We start from the raw sequence: 15,961 nt of genomic DNA, 5'->3' as shown, positions 1-15,961 counted from the left end.
CCCAGTCCTTTACAGTCATAAGTGCAATGCTCTATCAGTTGAGCAACCATGCAATTAGACCAAACTTAAACAAGCTTGTAAATGTAGTTGGTTATGTAATCCAAACGTTAAAATGAGTCATGTGCTATAGTAAAAGTGTTTAGTTGTCATAAGACTGCATTATGTGAGGAACAGAGCGAAAAGTAAGTGTTTATGAACTGATAATCTGCCGTTTTACACATGATTTGTGTAAAAGGGGATAAAAGTCGCTGTTTTAGCGCCTCTAGTGTTCATTCCACCAGGAAATTGCTGTGTTACACACAACAGGCCACATAAAAATAATTTAGCAAAAACACAGTTATTGTAACATGATTCTTTGACCAGGTTGCGAATGCCATTGGGAGAGAAATATCACAGTCGTTGGAGACTGTAAAAAGGTGACTTTCAAACCAACTGAATTTAACAACATCCTCTCTCACATCATCTCCTCATTTCATTCTAGCAAGGAAAAAAAGTTACTTTTTACTTTTTTAATACTTTAGTACAATTTAATGTGAAGACTTTTTTTACTTTCACTCAAGTATATTTTTGGCTGGATATTTGGACTTTTAATTGAGTAAAATTTTCACTCAGTATCCATACTTTCACTTAAGTATAATTTCTGAGTACTTTTTACACCCCTGCTTATTCAAGCAGTTTGAGCAAATCAAATAAAAATACGAACAGTCTCGTAGAGAAAAACTTGGGTGTTGTTTGCTGCACAATTTGCCATTAAAAGTTTAACTAGAAAGCTTAGTAATTTTACATACAAGGCTAAAGAGGAAATAGTTAAATAAAATCTGAAAATATAGTTATATAAATCCAAATACTGTATATAGTTATACATAAGAGAAATATGGGTGTTTTATTTTGTTATATGAAGGTCTAATAAAAACTGACTTCGAAGCTTTATACCAGGCCTTCATCATTTATTTTTTGGTACTTTTCAAATGCCATTTATGTATGGAATTTATTGTTTTAGCTTTGTCCAAGACTTTCAGTATTAAACGAAGAAAATCCATTATAAAATTACTAATTATTACATGTTTAAAACTATGATCAGGTCATCTAAACAAAGAGTGAAATAAACCAAATCAATATTTATTGTGCAAAAATGATTTCACATTTTTTTTATTGCATTAAAATAAAATTTTCTTTTTAACTTTTACATTTTTGTCCCACAGTTGTGGCGTCATTTCCACCACACCAAATAATTTTGCTTTTTTTTAAATGTTAGTGTAACCAAGTCAACAAAAGTGAAAAGTATGATTCAAATGAAATATGAGACAAGTGATGTTTGAAGAAAATTCAAGGGAAATATCACTTGTGAGCAGAATATTTTATTGGCTGTTATTTCCAATCAAGCTGTAATTAAAGTGTGAAAATATTATTTAGTAGTGTGCATTTAGGGCACATTAAAATGTTACCTATGAAACCAGTCTTAGAAAGACAAAAGAGTCTACATTTTATTTCCAAAACTGTGCTGGGAATTTTCATGACTTTCAAAAAAATGGCATGCATGTACATACACTGTTGGACTTTGTTAGTAGACAGAAAAATACATAAATATTGTGTGTGAAAAATTTTAACGATCACAGTGATAAAAATGCCTGAAGTTGAAGAAACATCCACGTATATGAAATATTAAAGGGATAGTTCACACAAAAATGAAAATTCTCTCATCATTTACTCACCCTCATGCCGTCCCAGATGTGTTAGACTTTCTTTCTTCAGCTGAACACAAACAAAGATTTTTAGAAGAATATCTCAGCTCTGTAGGTCCATACTACGCAAGTGAATGGTGACCAAAACTTTGTAGCAAGAAAACATAGAAGTTATCCATAAGACTCCAGTGGTTAAAGCCATATCTTCAAAAGCTATATAATAGGTGTGGATTAGAAACAGGTCAAAATTTTAGTCCTCTTTAGTCCTCACTTTTACATCTGAAAGTCACATGTGGTGCCTGTTTGGTTTCGCTTTCACATCTGAAAGTGAAAATTAAAGTGGAGATTTAAGAGTAAAAAAAAAGGTCTTAAATATTGTTCTGTTTCTTACCCACACCTATTATATCACTTCTGAATATATGGATTTAAAAACTGGAGTCATATGGATTACTTTATGTTTCCTTTATGTGATTTTTGGAGCTACAAATGTCTGGTCACCATTCACTTGCATTGTATGGACCTACAGAGCTGAGATATTATTCTAAAAATCTTCATTTGTGTTCTGCTGAAGAAAGAAAGTCATACACATCTGGGATGGCATGAGGGTGAGTAAATGATGAGAGAATTTACATTTTTGGGCAAACTATCACTTTAATTTATTACATACACTAGGCATTATTTGGACCCTTGTATTAAATGAATATTAATTGATATGACTAGCTACATGTATTAACACTGAGTTATTGTGACCATCACAGCAGGCTCCTACTGCAGAACTGGACCGCACAGATGATCTGGTCTATCATTATGTCATGGAGATGGTGAAGGTGGTGGTACAGCTAAAGAATGATATCAACACATTACCGGCCTCCGAGTATTTAAACGTTGTGAAGGTGTGTGAACTCAGTGTCTCAATGATTTGAGCAGTGCCACTGAAAATCTAGTGAAAGTTTAATTTACAGTGCATCCGGAAAGTATTCACAGCGCTTCACTTTTTCCACATTTTGTTATGTTACAGCCTTATTCCAAAATGGATTAAATTCATTATTTTCCTCAAAATTCTACAAACAATACCCCATAATGACAACGTGAAAGAAGTTTGTTTGAAATCTTTGCAAATTTATTAAAAATAAAAAATGAAAAAAATCACATGTACATAAGTATTCACAGCCTTTGCCATGACACTCAAAATTGAGCTCAGGTGCATCCTGTTTCCACTGATCATCCTTGAGATGTTTCTACAACTTGATTGGAGTCCACCTGTGGTAAATTCAGTTGATTGGACATGATTTGGAAAGGCACACACCTGTCTATATAAGGTCCCACAGTTAACAGTGCATGTCAGAGCACAAACCAAGCCATGAAGTCCAAGGAATTGTCTGTAGACGTCTGAGACAGGATTGTATCGAGGCTCAGATCTGGGGAAGGGTATAGAAAAATTTCTGCAGCATTGAAGGTCCCAGTGAGCACAGTGGCCTCCATCATCCGTAAATGGAAGAAGTTTGGAACCACCTGGACTCTTCCCAGAGCTGGCCGCCTGGCCAAACTGAGCGATCGGGGGAGAAGGGCCTTAGTCAGGGAGGTGTCCAAGAATCCAATGGTCACTCTGACAGAGCTCCAGCATTTCTCTGTGGAGAGAGAACCTTCCAGAAGAACAACCATCTCTGCAGCACTCCACCAATCAGGCCCGTATGGTAGAGTGGCCAGACGGAAGCCACTCCTCAGTAAAAGGCACACAACAGCCTGCCTGGAGTTTGCCAAAAGGCACCTGAAGGACTCACAGACCATGAGAAACAAAGATTGAACTCTTTGGCCTGAATGGCAAGCATCATGTCTGGAGGAAACCAGGCACCGCTCATCACCTGACCAATACCATCCTTACAGTGAAGCATGGTGATGGCAGCATCATGCTGTTGGGATGTTTTTCAGCGGCAGGAACTGGGAGACAAGTCAGGATCGAGGGAAAGATGAATGCAGCAATGTACAGAGACATCCTTGATGAAAACCTGCTCCAGAGCGCTCTGGACCTCAGACTGGGGCGAAGGTTCATCTTCCAACAGGACAACGACCCTAAGCACACAGCCAAGATAACAAAGAAGTGGCTCCGGGACAACTCTGTGAATGTCCTTGAGTGGCCCAGCCAGAGCCCAGACTTGAACCCGATTGAACATCTCTGGAGAGATCTGAAAATGGCTGTGCACCGACTCTCCCCATCCAACCTGATGGAGCTTGAGAGGTCCTGCAAAGAAGAATGGGAGAAACTGCCCCAAAATAGGAGTGCCAAGCTTGTAGCATCATACTCAAAAAGACTTGAGGCTGTAATTGGTGCCAAAGATGCTTCAACAAAGTATTGAGCAAAGGCCGTGAATACTTATGTACATGTGTGTTTTTTTTTTTTTTTTTTTTAAATAAATTTGCAAAGATTTCAAACAAACTTCTTTCACGTTGTCATTATGGGGTATTGTTTGTAGAATTTTGAGGAAAATAATGGATTTAATCCATTTTGGAATAAGGCTGTAACATGACAAAATGTGGAAAAAGTGAAGCGCTGTGAATACTTTCCGGATGCACTGTGGGTCAGGTTGTGTGTCAGTGTTTGAACAGATTGTTGTTCTCTTATTTGCCAGTCTGTAGGAATGACGCTGCGCAGTCTAATCCACAGTGTGGACAAGATTCTACCAACTCTGCATAAGTCCATCAGATCAGAGGTAGAACACCCTTATTATCAATGGATTTCCTGATGACATGTCAAAAAGAGTCATAGTATTAAAGAAACCACAGGTCTGTAACAAAACAGCAGGTTTATGATCATTTGGGCACTTTAATTTGACGTGAACAAAAATGAGTCTGAGGGATTTTGATGTACAGTACATCCTGTAAACATTTATTCTTTTAGCAGAAGCAAATAGAGGAATAGTACAACAAAATATGTTTCTGATTAACTTAATCAACATTTTAAAGTGATAGCTCAAACTAACGGCAAAATGAAAATTGTCATCATGTACTCTCCATGTAGTTTCAAGCCTGTATAACAATGGCAAGCTGAATTGACATTTAATCATGTGCAGGATATTAATTTTAAATATCTATATTTCAATTTTCTCTTGTGAAAATGCTCTTTATATTTTTTTTTATATCAGTAATAACATTTGTACTAGTAAAAATGTACATTTTTGATGTAAAAAAAAAAAAAATTACAATTACTTGTGGAAATACCTTTTCTTAATATCAAAAATTGAATTTCAACTAGTAAAAAACATAATTATAGTTATCTGTAGCTACATTTTCACAAGCAGAATTTCACAATGATCTCATCCTGTTCAGAATGCAATTACAGATATCTATAATTAATTTTAGTAAAATTCAGAATACACATATCAGATCATTTCAGATAACTGTAATGTCATTGTAACTAGGAAGAAAACCCTTTAAAGGGATAGTTTACCCAAAAATGAAAACTGTCTCATCAATTACTCACCCTCATGCCATCCCATATGTGTTTGACTTTCTTTCTTCTGCAGAACACAAATGAAGATTTTTAGAAGAATATTTCAGCTCTGTAGGTCCGCTCAATACAAGTGAATGGTGATTAGACCTTTGTAGCTCCAAAAATCACATAAAGCAAACATAGAAGTAATCCATATGACTCCTCATCTTCAGAAGCGATATAATAGGTGTTGGTGAGAAAGATATCAAAATTGAAGTCCTTTTTTAAATCTTCACTTTCACTTTTACATCTGAAAGTCACATGTGGTGCCTGTTTAGTTTCACTTTCACATTTGAAAGTGAAAGTGGAGATTTAGGGTTAAAAAGGACTTAAATATCGATCTGTTTCTCACCCACACCTATCATCTCGCTTCTGAAGACATGGATCAAACCACTGGAGTCTTATAGATTACTTTCATGTTCCCTTCTGATGTTCTGGTCTGATTACCATTCACTTGCATTTTATGGACCTAAAGAGCTGAGATATTCTTTTAAAATCTTAATTTGTGTTCAGCAGAAGAAAGTCATACACATCTGGGATGGCATGAGGTTGAGTAAATGATGAGAGAATTTTCATTTTTGGGTGAACTATCCCTTTAAGATATATTTAATTATGCTTTAATTGATGATATCTGAAATCCATTTCAGATCCTTTTCTTTCTAGGTGAAATTTCATTTTTGATGTCAAGAATTTGCATTTTTACTAGTGTAAACATAATCACTGAAATCAAAAATGAGCATTTTTACTAGTAGTAATTCCAGTGCTGTTAACAGGGATGAGCATTTTAACTAGTGAATATGTCATTTTGGATATTTGCGATAATTTGACTTTTTTCAGTGGAGCACAAAAAGAGATGTTAGACAGAATGTCTCAGTCATTTGGTCAATTTACTTTCATTGTATGAAAAAAAACAAAATGCAATGATTAGTGAATGGTGACAGAGACGCACACATCATCTTATGTGTTCTATGGGTTTGGGACAACATGAGGGGAGCACATGATGGCAGAATTTTTATTTTTGGGTGAGCTATCTCATTAAGAGGAAAGAATTATAAGCCACAACTGTTTAGCTAGAACTTTAAGTTCTTCTTGGTCATCCACATCTCTCAGATTGAAGGAACTCAGAAGCTGCTGAATAAAGATCTGGCCGAGTTGATCAGTAAGATGCGTCTGGCTCAGCAGAACTCCATCACGTCTCTGAAGGACGAGTGCAAGAAACAGATGTTGACGGCCGCACACACACTCGCCATGGACTCCAAGAACCTTCTGGATGCTGTGGATCAAGCCAGAGTACGAGCTAATGTAGCCAAACCCCTCATGCCCTAGATCTGACATCTGATTGGATGCTGCACAGGTGTTTTTATCCAATGAGAAGGGTGGAGTCAATTAAATTATGAATGATCTGGCACAACTTGCTTTATGCTTATGAACGATAATGAAAGCAGTGCTTTCGACATTGTTGTGAAATTGAGAATTCTGCTTGTGGTCATTTTCATTTTAAAAGTCTGTTTGATGTCCGCAAAGTTTGTGGAAATAAGCTTGTACAGTTTTGTCATTTCGAAGCATTACCTAATTTTTATATTAAATATACCTAAAGTATATATTTCTAGAAAATAAATGTAACATCATTTTAATATGCATCTCTATATAGTATGACTGATTTTGAATAACATACAGTATATATACAGTATTATCAGCAACTATCAGCAGGGGGAGACATGTAGTTACAACACTTATGTCATCTCATTAGTCTTTGTTAAAATGTAGTGTCCAATATTTCTCTGAGGTTACTCTTTTACAGCTCAGGAGACCAAACAGGTTTCAGTTAAGTTTCAAGTTCACTTAAGTCTCTGATGTTTCTCCTTAAAGTTATTTAGGAGAAATACAAATGGACACAAATGAGACATATGAGTTAATAATAGTAAGCATATAGAGGTGTAAAATGAACGTGGATCGCATAGCTCATTTGATCTTGAAAGATGTCATGAACATCTTATCTACAGTATATATATCTTGGTATCTGAGCACAGTTTTAGACTTCTGAAACTTTAAAGGAGACTGGTGAGATTACTGGGGTCTTTTTCTCAGGAGAAACATCTGATAAGTCTCCATTTGCTCTTCATTTAATCTCATTGCTACTTTGGGAAATAATTGAGACATCAATGAGATCTTCTTTGTGCTTTTTCTTTCCTATAGGTAAGGATGTTTTAAATGTTTATTCCCACAGTACAGCTTTTCATAATGGACCTTATTCACAGTAGCGCCATCTTTAATTTTTGACAGGAATAACAACAAGGCTGTGAGGAATAGTCTCTTCAATGCTGTTTTAAAGTGTTTTGAATCTGTACACTGATGAAACATTGAAACAAACATCTTTCCAAAAAATTTTAGAAGACAAAAAAACTCCAGAAAACACAAGTTGTTAAAAATTAGATGTGATCTAGGAGCTTTATACAGTGCATGCCATTGAAGAGACTGTAAGTCTATCCCACACAGCCTAGTCTTCAACAGAGACCATTTAGCCAAAGACGGAGCACTTGTATTAAAATGAACGAGAGAAGTTGGAACACCCAATATGGCGGATGTAGAAAAGGAAGTCCCGCCTTACAGGTAAAAGAGCTAATCACCTTTTACAGACATTGCCTGTCAATGAACTCGAGATTAGTCGGACCAGCCTGACAAATAGTTCAGAGCTAAATAAGCACAATGTATGATACCATTGCTGTCAGATTTTACTGCTGATTTGAAATATGTTCTTTGATCGTTATCTTGATCAACCTTTCTTGGAGATGTTGGTCTCTCCCCATTAAAGTAGATGGTGTAGAAAAGTCCCATATTGAAGGCATTGTGTCCCGTGTTCAAGCCATAAAATACAGCCTGACAAAACAACCCATATTCACGTGCCAAAGAGTTGGCAACATCACTTCATATTCAAATTTAAACTCTAAATTCTATGAACACTATAGTATAATGGGGCTATTAAAATATATGACTGGCAGATTCGTATTAATTATAAAGTCAATTAAAGAAGACATTTTCAGGTCCCGATTCATTCTTGATTATAGAAGACAAAGGGTTCTCATGGTAGTTAGCTATCTAAGATTTCAGCTTTGGTGGGTTGTTTAGATATTTTGCACTATGCTTTTTAGTTCAACGGCCAAGCAGAATTTCACAATGTAAATGTAATTTATGCAGCTTTTAGTTCCCATTTAACCTGTGATCCACACAGTTCATACACCCGACTTGCATAATTTCACAATCTTCACAATATCAAAAGGATTGCATTTTAAAGACGAGGAAAGATAGAAATATATAAGAGTTGCCTTCTGACCTTGCAGATAATTGCTGTTGAAAGTGGCATGAAAAGTAATCTACGATTCATTTAACAGTCGGATAAAGGGTAGAGACTGAACTGAATTGAACTGCCACAAGTCATGGTCACATAAGATTTTCCCAAAGGTTAATTTTGCATATTGCGTGCATGAAGGCCTTTGCTCTTTATGCTTGGAAACGACTGAGCTTGGGTGCAGCTAGATAGTGGTAAATGTCAGGGCATTCAATGAGAGGTGAGCCGTGTTTCCTGTGTTGTGAGTGTGACAATGATCTGCATCCTCAGGTAAACCCTAAACAAATGGATATCTACTGTTGTTACACCACAGAAGCTCTCATCGGAGAAAGAGATGACATAAAAACACCTCTTTTCATATATCAAATGTCTAATGCACTCAAGGCCTTGGCTTCCATCAAGTAAGTCTTTATCATAGCTTTTGATTCTGGTCTGTATCCCGGCTCCTGAAGCAGTCAGATCATTCCTGATATCCAGGGAGGCAAGAAGAGACCAACTGTCCCCAGTAGGCACACAATGATGAACATCCACAAGAAGATATGGTCAATCACCATCGCCACATATTTCCAGTCCTCCTTGACCTGTCGAAAGCAAAACACAGTGCTGAATAGGATGTGGTCAAACAGCTCAATCTGAAACCATTTAGTAGAATAGTGACTAAAGCAATGGAATCTTTTTTGTTATGAGGACTGTGACAATAGCAGTTGAGGGATATCTGTTCACACCAGGGGTTTAGCACTTTATCAATAATCAATGCAAAGACATAATTAAAGAATGCACAGCCAGTCCTTTAGCTGATTTTAAACTTGTTGGTGGTTCAGAAATGTAGCGTTGTGGCTTTTATGCTGCTTCCATTTGACTCTGAATGTCGTAATTCCCATCTTCCTACTTGGAAAAGTCAACTGGAACTCCACTTGAAGTCACACTTCCAACTTGGAAAATCGTGGGGAATTTTAGATGTCCGATTTAGGCAAGATGCAGGTGCGTCACGCAAATATGTCGACAACAGGGAGAATTATGCTGCGTTTGATTCAAAGTCAGATGTGGACTTGACATCTCCGATCCCTTACCATAAAAGACATTCTATTAATCGATGTTCAGAAGATGACGTATAAGGAAACAAATGCTCCCATTAGCAGGTACTCAATTGACAGATTGATTGATCTCCTAGCAACTGAATTGCGGAGGACAAACAATGCTGTGCAATGCTAGCATTTGTTCTACATGTGTATGATTATCAAAAGAGAGTATAATCTATCCTGCTGGACAGGTTTTATTATCATGTATTGTAGTTACTTTGCATTTTGGTGAAATTAGAGTTGAGGATATCTGCACAAGTTTCCAAGTTGGACACTTACATTTATGCATTTGGCAGACACTTTTATCCAAAGCAACTCACAGTGCCCTTATTACAGGGACAATCCCCCTGGAGCAACCTGGAGTTAAGTGCCTTGCTCAAGGACACAATGGTGGTGGCTGTGGGGATTGAACCAACAACCTTTTACTTACCAGTTCAGTGCTTCAGTCCACTACACCACCACTCCATGATGTGGATGTATGACATCAGGAAGTGTTACATTTTACTTTTCCAAGTAGGAGGTCAGAATCATAGATGATCATAGACGTTGTTAAGCAAACAATTCAGAGAAAAGTGCATAAAATACAGACAATTATACTCTCTTTTGATAATCGCACAGCTGTAGAACAACTGCTAGCAATGCAAAGAATTGTTTTTCCTTTGAAATTTGCTTTGCTAGGAGACCATTAATATGCTAAGCTAACAGAAGTGTTGCAGTTTTGTTTCCTTATATCTGTCATCCTCCGAGTCTCAGGCAATGAAATGCATTTATGGTTGAAGATCAGAGATATCAAGTAGGAATATCCTACATCCAACTTTGAGTGTAACGCAGCAGAACTACCAAAAATCTGCTTATTCAAAAAATCCGACAACGCAAGAAAAACTTGGTTACCAAAATATTTAAATTCTTAATATTATTTCCTGCTTTGGATATCAAAACATAAACAGGCATGCGTATAACACTTGTGCAAATTGGATAAGCCGGTAAATGTATTTATATGCAACACGAATTTGGGGTAATGGGTGAAAATATATGTGTGCCGATTGTATTTTGCTGAAGCCGTTTATGACCATTCCCCAGTTGTGCTTACATTGTGATTTACATGCTCAGTGATAGCAGAATACCTGCCTTTCTGTTGCATTAATTTGCTCTCGTAATTACCATTTTCAAATTACTTAAAAAAAATATATAATAATAATACTTTTTGTGGGTGGAATTTACTTCATTTTTATTGAGATATCCCTTTATTATGTGGGAGGCATGTCTTAAATTGCATATTGATTAAGGCAAACACGCCAAAACTGACAAGATGCGCTTATTTTGTGCATCTGAAAGACGCAGTCCTCTGTAGATTATGTTAGTAGATCAGCTTGGACAGTTTTTACATGTACAATGAAGTTTGCAAATGTGCAAATCTTTAGTAAGTCATACCTTTTACACACCTTTCTGTTACTCCTCCCCAACCCTAGACTGGGGCGAGATGTTACATAATAGACTGGCCAATTGCAATTGCAAATGTCCCATTAATAGTAACTCAGTGGTTCTTAATAGCTCAACAATAGATTGCAATGCAAAATGTACAGCCTAAACAACATCTAAAACAAGACAAACAGATGAGGCCTACTCACAGAAAAGTCTTCATCCTCAGCACGCAGGTGATCAGCGATGTACTGCACCCCGTCCAAAGCTCGGAGGATACATGGTGAAAAGGTTACGTTAGGTTCGGATGCAAGGTTTGTCAGCTTTGCTGGATGCTGGCAGAGGTTCACCATGTGTCCCAATGGTTGGAGCTCCAGCTTCTGGAGTAAAGACTCAGAATCAGACAAATGCAGAGACGTGGCAGATGGAGAAGAGATGAAGATTGGTGTATCCATCGGTACTCCAAATTCCATGTCCTGATAACCCCCATCCACATCTGTTTCCTGGTGCAACCAACTTTTGGACGTGCTGAGATTGGGAGTCTTGTTCTTCTCCTGCAAAACAAGCAACCTTTGGTGATTCTGATCAGGTTCAGGACGTTGCATGAAAAGCCAGCGAGGGATGAGATCCAGGAATACCGACTTTACCCAATGGGGCATTTTATGGGTGCTTGGAGAACGATGGTGGACATTCAGCACAAATACGGTGATGACTATAGAGAGTGTGACAAAGATCATGGTGAAGAGAAGGTATTCTCCAATCAGTGGAATGACCAAAGATGTTGAAGGAATTATCTCCGTGATGAGGAGGAGGAAGACAGTGAGGGAAAGGAGGACGGAAATACACAACGTGATCTTCTCTCCGCAGTCTGATGGCAGGTAAAATACCAGAACAGTCAAGCAGGAGATGAGCAGGCATGGAATGATGAGGTTTATGGTGTAGAACAGAGGCAAACGACGAATGATGAAGAAATAGGTGATGTCCGGGTAGATCTCGTGGCAACAGTCATATTTTTTTGTGTTGTAGGTCCCCACAGCATTGACGATGGCCCATTCTCCACTCTCCCAGTAGTCCTTCAAGTCCACGGTGTTCTCGATTTGCTCTAGATCGATCTTGGCCTTGTCATAGGTCCAGGAACCAAATTTCATCTTGCAGTTTTGTTGGTCAAACGGGAAGAAGGTGACGTCAATACTGCAGGAACTCTTGTAGATGGCAGGGGGAACCCAGCTTACCTCGCCCGTGTAGAAGAGGTGGGCTTTGGTCATGTGAGTCACAGCAAACTCGCCATCGGCACTATCGAAAAAGCCACAGCAGATACTAAAATAAACTGCAGGCTATCTTGTAGTATTTTGACCATCTAAAAGCAGTAAAACCTTTAATAATGTACAACTGAGCAACCAAATGTGAACAAAAACTTTCAAATGGGGTCATATCATGAAGTGATTAAAGGATGCTGCAGCACAAACTATATTAGACGCATCAACAAATCTGCAGCATGCAAATAAGTGTAGCAAAGCACGATTGCTCATTTCTCTCGTTTCATTTCCTCGTTAATTTAAAAAATTAAAAAATTGCTGATATGGCACTTACAATGGAAGTGAATGGGGCCAGTCCATAAGAGCTAAAATCAGCCTGGTCTCATGAAATATACATGAACATGACAACATTTTTGCGATTAAAAATGTACGTGCTGTATAACACATTTGACTGCAGGTTTCCAGTGTAATGTCCAGCTGGGGGCGCCAAAAGCAAGTAAAATTGTGTCGTATTCAGATGGTGAATTTAAGGTGAATTTTTATTTATAATTTTTTTTTAAATACCTCCCTAACCTAAAACTTTTGCCTGAACCAAACCAATAGTATTTTAAAAAATGAATGAGATGTTTAAAAAATAAATCCTTACCTTATCAATGCCTGAATCTAATCAATAGTGTTTTCAAATGCAGAAGCGAAATGAAAAAGCACATATTCTGCTGCAACCTCATAATTTCATGCTGCTTCCATGACTTTGTCGCACCACGTGTCAGTTGGACTTGAACATCCTCCAACTCTAAGTCCAGTGTCCTATCAGGTGAGCAACAGCACAAGCTATTTATGTTGGAATAAGTCTATATACTGTATGTAGGTAGGTCTGTAAGCAGTGTTGGTTAAGTTACTCTAAAAAAGTAATTAATTACTAACTACTAATTACATCTTCTACAGTGTAATTACATTACTGTACTAATTACTCTGTCTGAAAAGTAACTGCATTACTTATTACTAATTACTTTTTAAAACCCTTATCAACCTCGATCAGATGAAAAATACATGACATGAAACTGTTCTTTTAATTCCTTCAAATAAATAATATAAAATCAAATACATTATTCATGAACTGGCCAAAGAATTTAAGGGGGCAGCGTTAAATTAGAAAACATATATTTTAACATTAGACATTAAATTTCTATTTTAAATTCACTATTGCTTTATATAGAATTGTTCTATAGTCTATACAGTATTTAACACAATTACATCCGAAGTAATTGTAATTAAATTACTGAAAATTTAAGAGTAATCCCTTACTTTACTTTTTTGATTGAAAAAGTAATTTAATTACAGTAATTAATGACTTAGTAATGCATTACACCCAACACTGTATACAAGCATTAAACTGTATAATTTTTCAAAAGATGCATTAGATTAAAAGTGTGTCAATGTCATTTAATAGCAAGGTCTGAGTAATAGAGAGAAAAATAAGTATTTTTAAAGTCATAATCAGGCATTATATCACATTAAATTCATGTTAACATGCATAATGTTTACGTCTTGTAGCTTTACTTCTGAAACGGTGTGCATTTTTAGCATTTATGAACTGGCCCCATTCACTTCTATTGTAAGTGCCTTACTGTAACCACCATTTTTGCTTCTTTTTTTCTTCTTCAATAAATTAGTTGAAATTATAATACTAATTGAAATTTCTTCTGTGGTAATCAACATTATGCCACAAATGCTGACGATTGAGCTTAACTTGTACTGAACCCAGAACATTCCTTTTAAAGGTACATATGCGAAACAAATGACTCTTTTTGGCGTTAAAACCTTTACAATCATAAGTTAACCTCTGGGAAGAAAATAACATGCTGAGAAAAGTTATATGAGATGATAAAAATAATATGAACTCTTTAAACAGTGCTTTCTGTTAAATATAGATGAAATATTAGAAGTCTTCTTGATCTATTTAAGGTAAAAACTTCTCTTATGCCTGTAGGAAGATGTTCTATGGCAATTGCAGTAATTATTTCAATATCTACATCAATCTTTGGCTTCAGGAATCAGATGATGATGGAGACCTCAGTTTATCTTTAGTTGATATCAAATACACCTCCTTGATAAAGACAGACCTGGTACTTATTAGGATATTTAAATGTGCAACTTTTTTACAAAACAACCACAGCAATGCTTAACATCTTATTTCACACCATGTCTGTTTGATTTCACATATTAATGTTACAGAAACACCAATCAAAGCAGACACGAGCATTAAATCTTTGGGCTGTAGATATTAATAGAGCCATTAAGACTTGGACCGCCCTCCTGCAAGACTTTGTTAGTTTAACCATAACCATTAATGTCAAAATATCCAGGATCACATTGACAACAAAATATTATGGCATATGTCATGCGTTTCACATCTTATCTTTGAATGTCTTTAGGGATGAGGATCAATACAGTACTTACTTATTGTACAGGACAATGTCAGGTACCCATATCATCTCTGATGGGACTCTAATGGACATTACATTATCATAATCAGAGGGGTTCCAGCGCAATTTATAATCGTTCCATTCCTATAGAGATCAAAGCCAAAGAGAGCATACAGTTTATCATATATATACATAAACTTATACATATACATATATTTCTCTCTAATGGGAAGATTGTGTAATGACATATTTTGTAATGCAAGGCTGTTCTATGTTAGACTGTATTTAAGTCATGTGTCCTCTTATTAACATAAAATCCTTCTCAAATTAAGTGTTTGATCACCATTATGTAAAACGTGGCTACATTAGACCATTACATTGATTTAATTGATATTGATTTTAGATGAAAATTAGATTGAATGCATTATCCACGTGGCTGTACATGTGTCCAACTAGTAATTAGTTAAGATCACCTTCCAGGTTTAATGGATTTTTTGTATGCAACAGAATGTAATTATACCATTTAGTTTCACCATAAAAGGCAGGTTGGCTTTTTATTTGTCATTTGTCTGTAATATGCAATATATAATTTACTGATCACTCAAATTAATTGTGAAAAGTGTCACCTGTTTCAGCCAAACGTTTGTTGTCATCATTTGATTCTTCTCATCCTGTTAGAATATACACATGCGTTAAAATCACTAACCCTAAAGGTGAACAAAAGTAATAGTAATGACAAAAACACCGCTAGTAAAAGCTCTCATGTTTCACTGACCCCGGTTTGAACCTGACTGTGTTTTTATCTCTTGTCCCATTGTGTCTGTGCACACAAATTGTGCACTTTTCTGCTTTTCTTGCATTTGGATGTGTTCAAAATGTATATTGGATGTAGCATTTAATTAGCTTTGATTTGCTACTCAAGAATGACCAGGTTTCTTTGTACTGCAATGCAATGTAACATCAAAAACATGCAAAATAGCAACTTACCACATCAATAAGCTGGGCGATGGAGAGGCCAAACTTGACTATAACAACATCACCGATGTTTTGCACGGGTCTCGACCATTTATTGTAACCATCAAAGAGTTTTTTAAAGAGTTTGTCCTCTGCATGTGCATGAATCCAACCATCTGATGGTGCTGTAAGAGATTTTTTTTACATTTATAACACTCTTAAAAAGGCAAAAGAGGCTTTGTTTTAGTTCTAACGCCTCTGGGTCATAGCAGCTTGAAGTAACAAACACTTTAATGGATGAATACTTTAATG

General features: G+C 36.5%; 2 protein-coding genes across 4 annotated transcripts in view; one reads left to right on the top strand and one right to left on the bottom strand.

Moving 5' to 3' along the window:
- The window catches only part of LOC127411419 (protein-tyrosine kinase 2-beta-like), a 34,866-nt gene extending 28,069 nt beyond the window's left edge, over nt 1-6,797 (top strand). For 2 of the 3 annotated variants that reach the window (XM_051646966.1, XM_051646963.1), the window contains exons 27-29: nt 2,441-2,575; nt 4,310-4,390; nt 6,280-6,797. In XM_051646966.1, the coding sequence (XP_051502926.1) occupies nt 2,441-2,575; nt 4,310-4,390; nt 6,280-6,495 (432 nt within the window). In that variant the 3' untranslated portion in view covers nt 6,496-6,797. The remainder of the gene's footprint in view (nt 1-2,440; nt 2,576-4,309; nt 4,391-6,279) is intronic. The other variant, XM_051646964.1, reaches the window with a different exon arrangement.
- A 2,173-nt stretch (nt 6,798-8,970) lies between these two features.
- Nucleotides 8,971-15,820, bottom strand: LOC127411076 (neuronal acetylcholine receptor subunit alpha-2-like). Its single transcript, XM_051646436.1, has 6 exons — nt 15,683-15,820; nt 15,322-15,366; nt 14,730-14,839; nt 11,504-12,306; nt 11,223-11,296; nt 8,971-9,096 (listed from the first exon to the last, which is right to left on the bottom strand). The coding sequence occupies exons 2-6, from the start codon at nt 15,349-15,351 to the stop codon at nt 8,971-8,973; spliced, it is 1,143 nt and encodes a 380-aa protein (XP_051502396.1). The 5' UTR covers nt 15,352-15,366; nt 15,683-15,820.
- Nucleotides 15,821-15,961: the final 141 nt, after the last annotated feature.

The sequence above is a fragment of the Myxocyprinus asiaticus genome, chromosome 20, assembly GCF_019703515.2.
Source record: "Myxocyprinus asiaticus isolate MX2 ecotype Aquarium Trade chromosome 20, UBuf_Myxa_2, whole genome shotgun sequence".
Classification (NCBI taxonomy): Eukaryota; Metazoa; Chordata; class Actinopteri; order Cypriniformes; family Catostomidae; genus Myxocyprinus; species Myxocyprinus asiaticus.
This window is presented reverse-complemented; position numbering and strand designations above follow the sequence as displayed.

Bases quoted from the DNA above. Each gene is read 5' to 3' on its own strand.
- LOC127411076 (XM_051646436.1), bottom strand. From the start codon at position 15,351: ATGATGACAACAAACGTTTGGCTGAAACAG. The intron at 14,840-15,321 runs GTGACACTTTTC...TGATCTCTATAG, and splicing joins CAAACGTTTGGCTGAAACAG to GAATGGAACGATTATAAATT. The intron at 11,297-11,503 runs ATGGGGGTTATC...TAACCTTTTCAC, and splicing joins GCACCAGGAAACAGATGTGG to CATGTATCCTCCGAGCTTTG.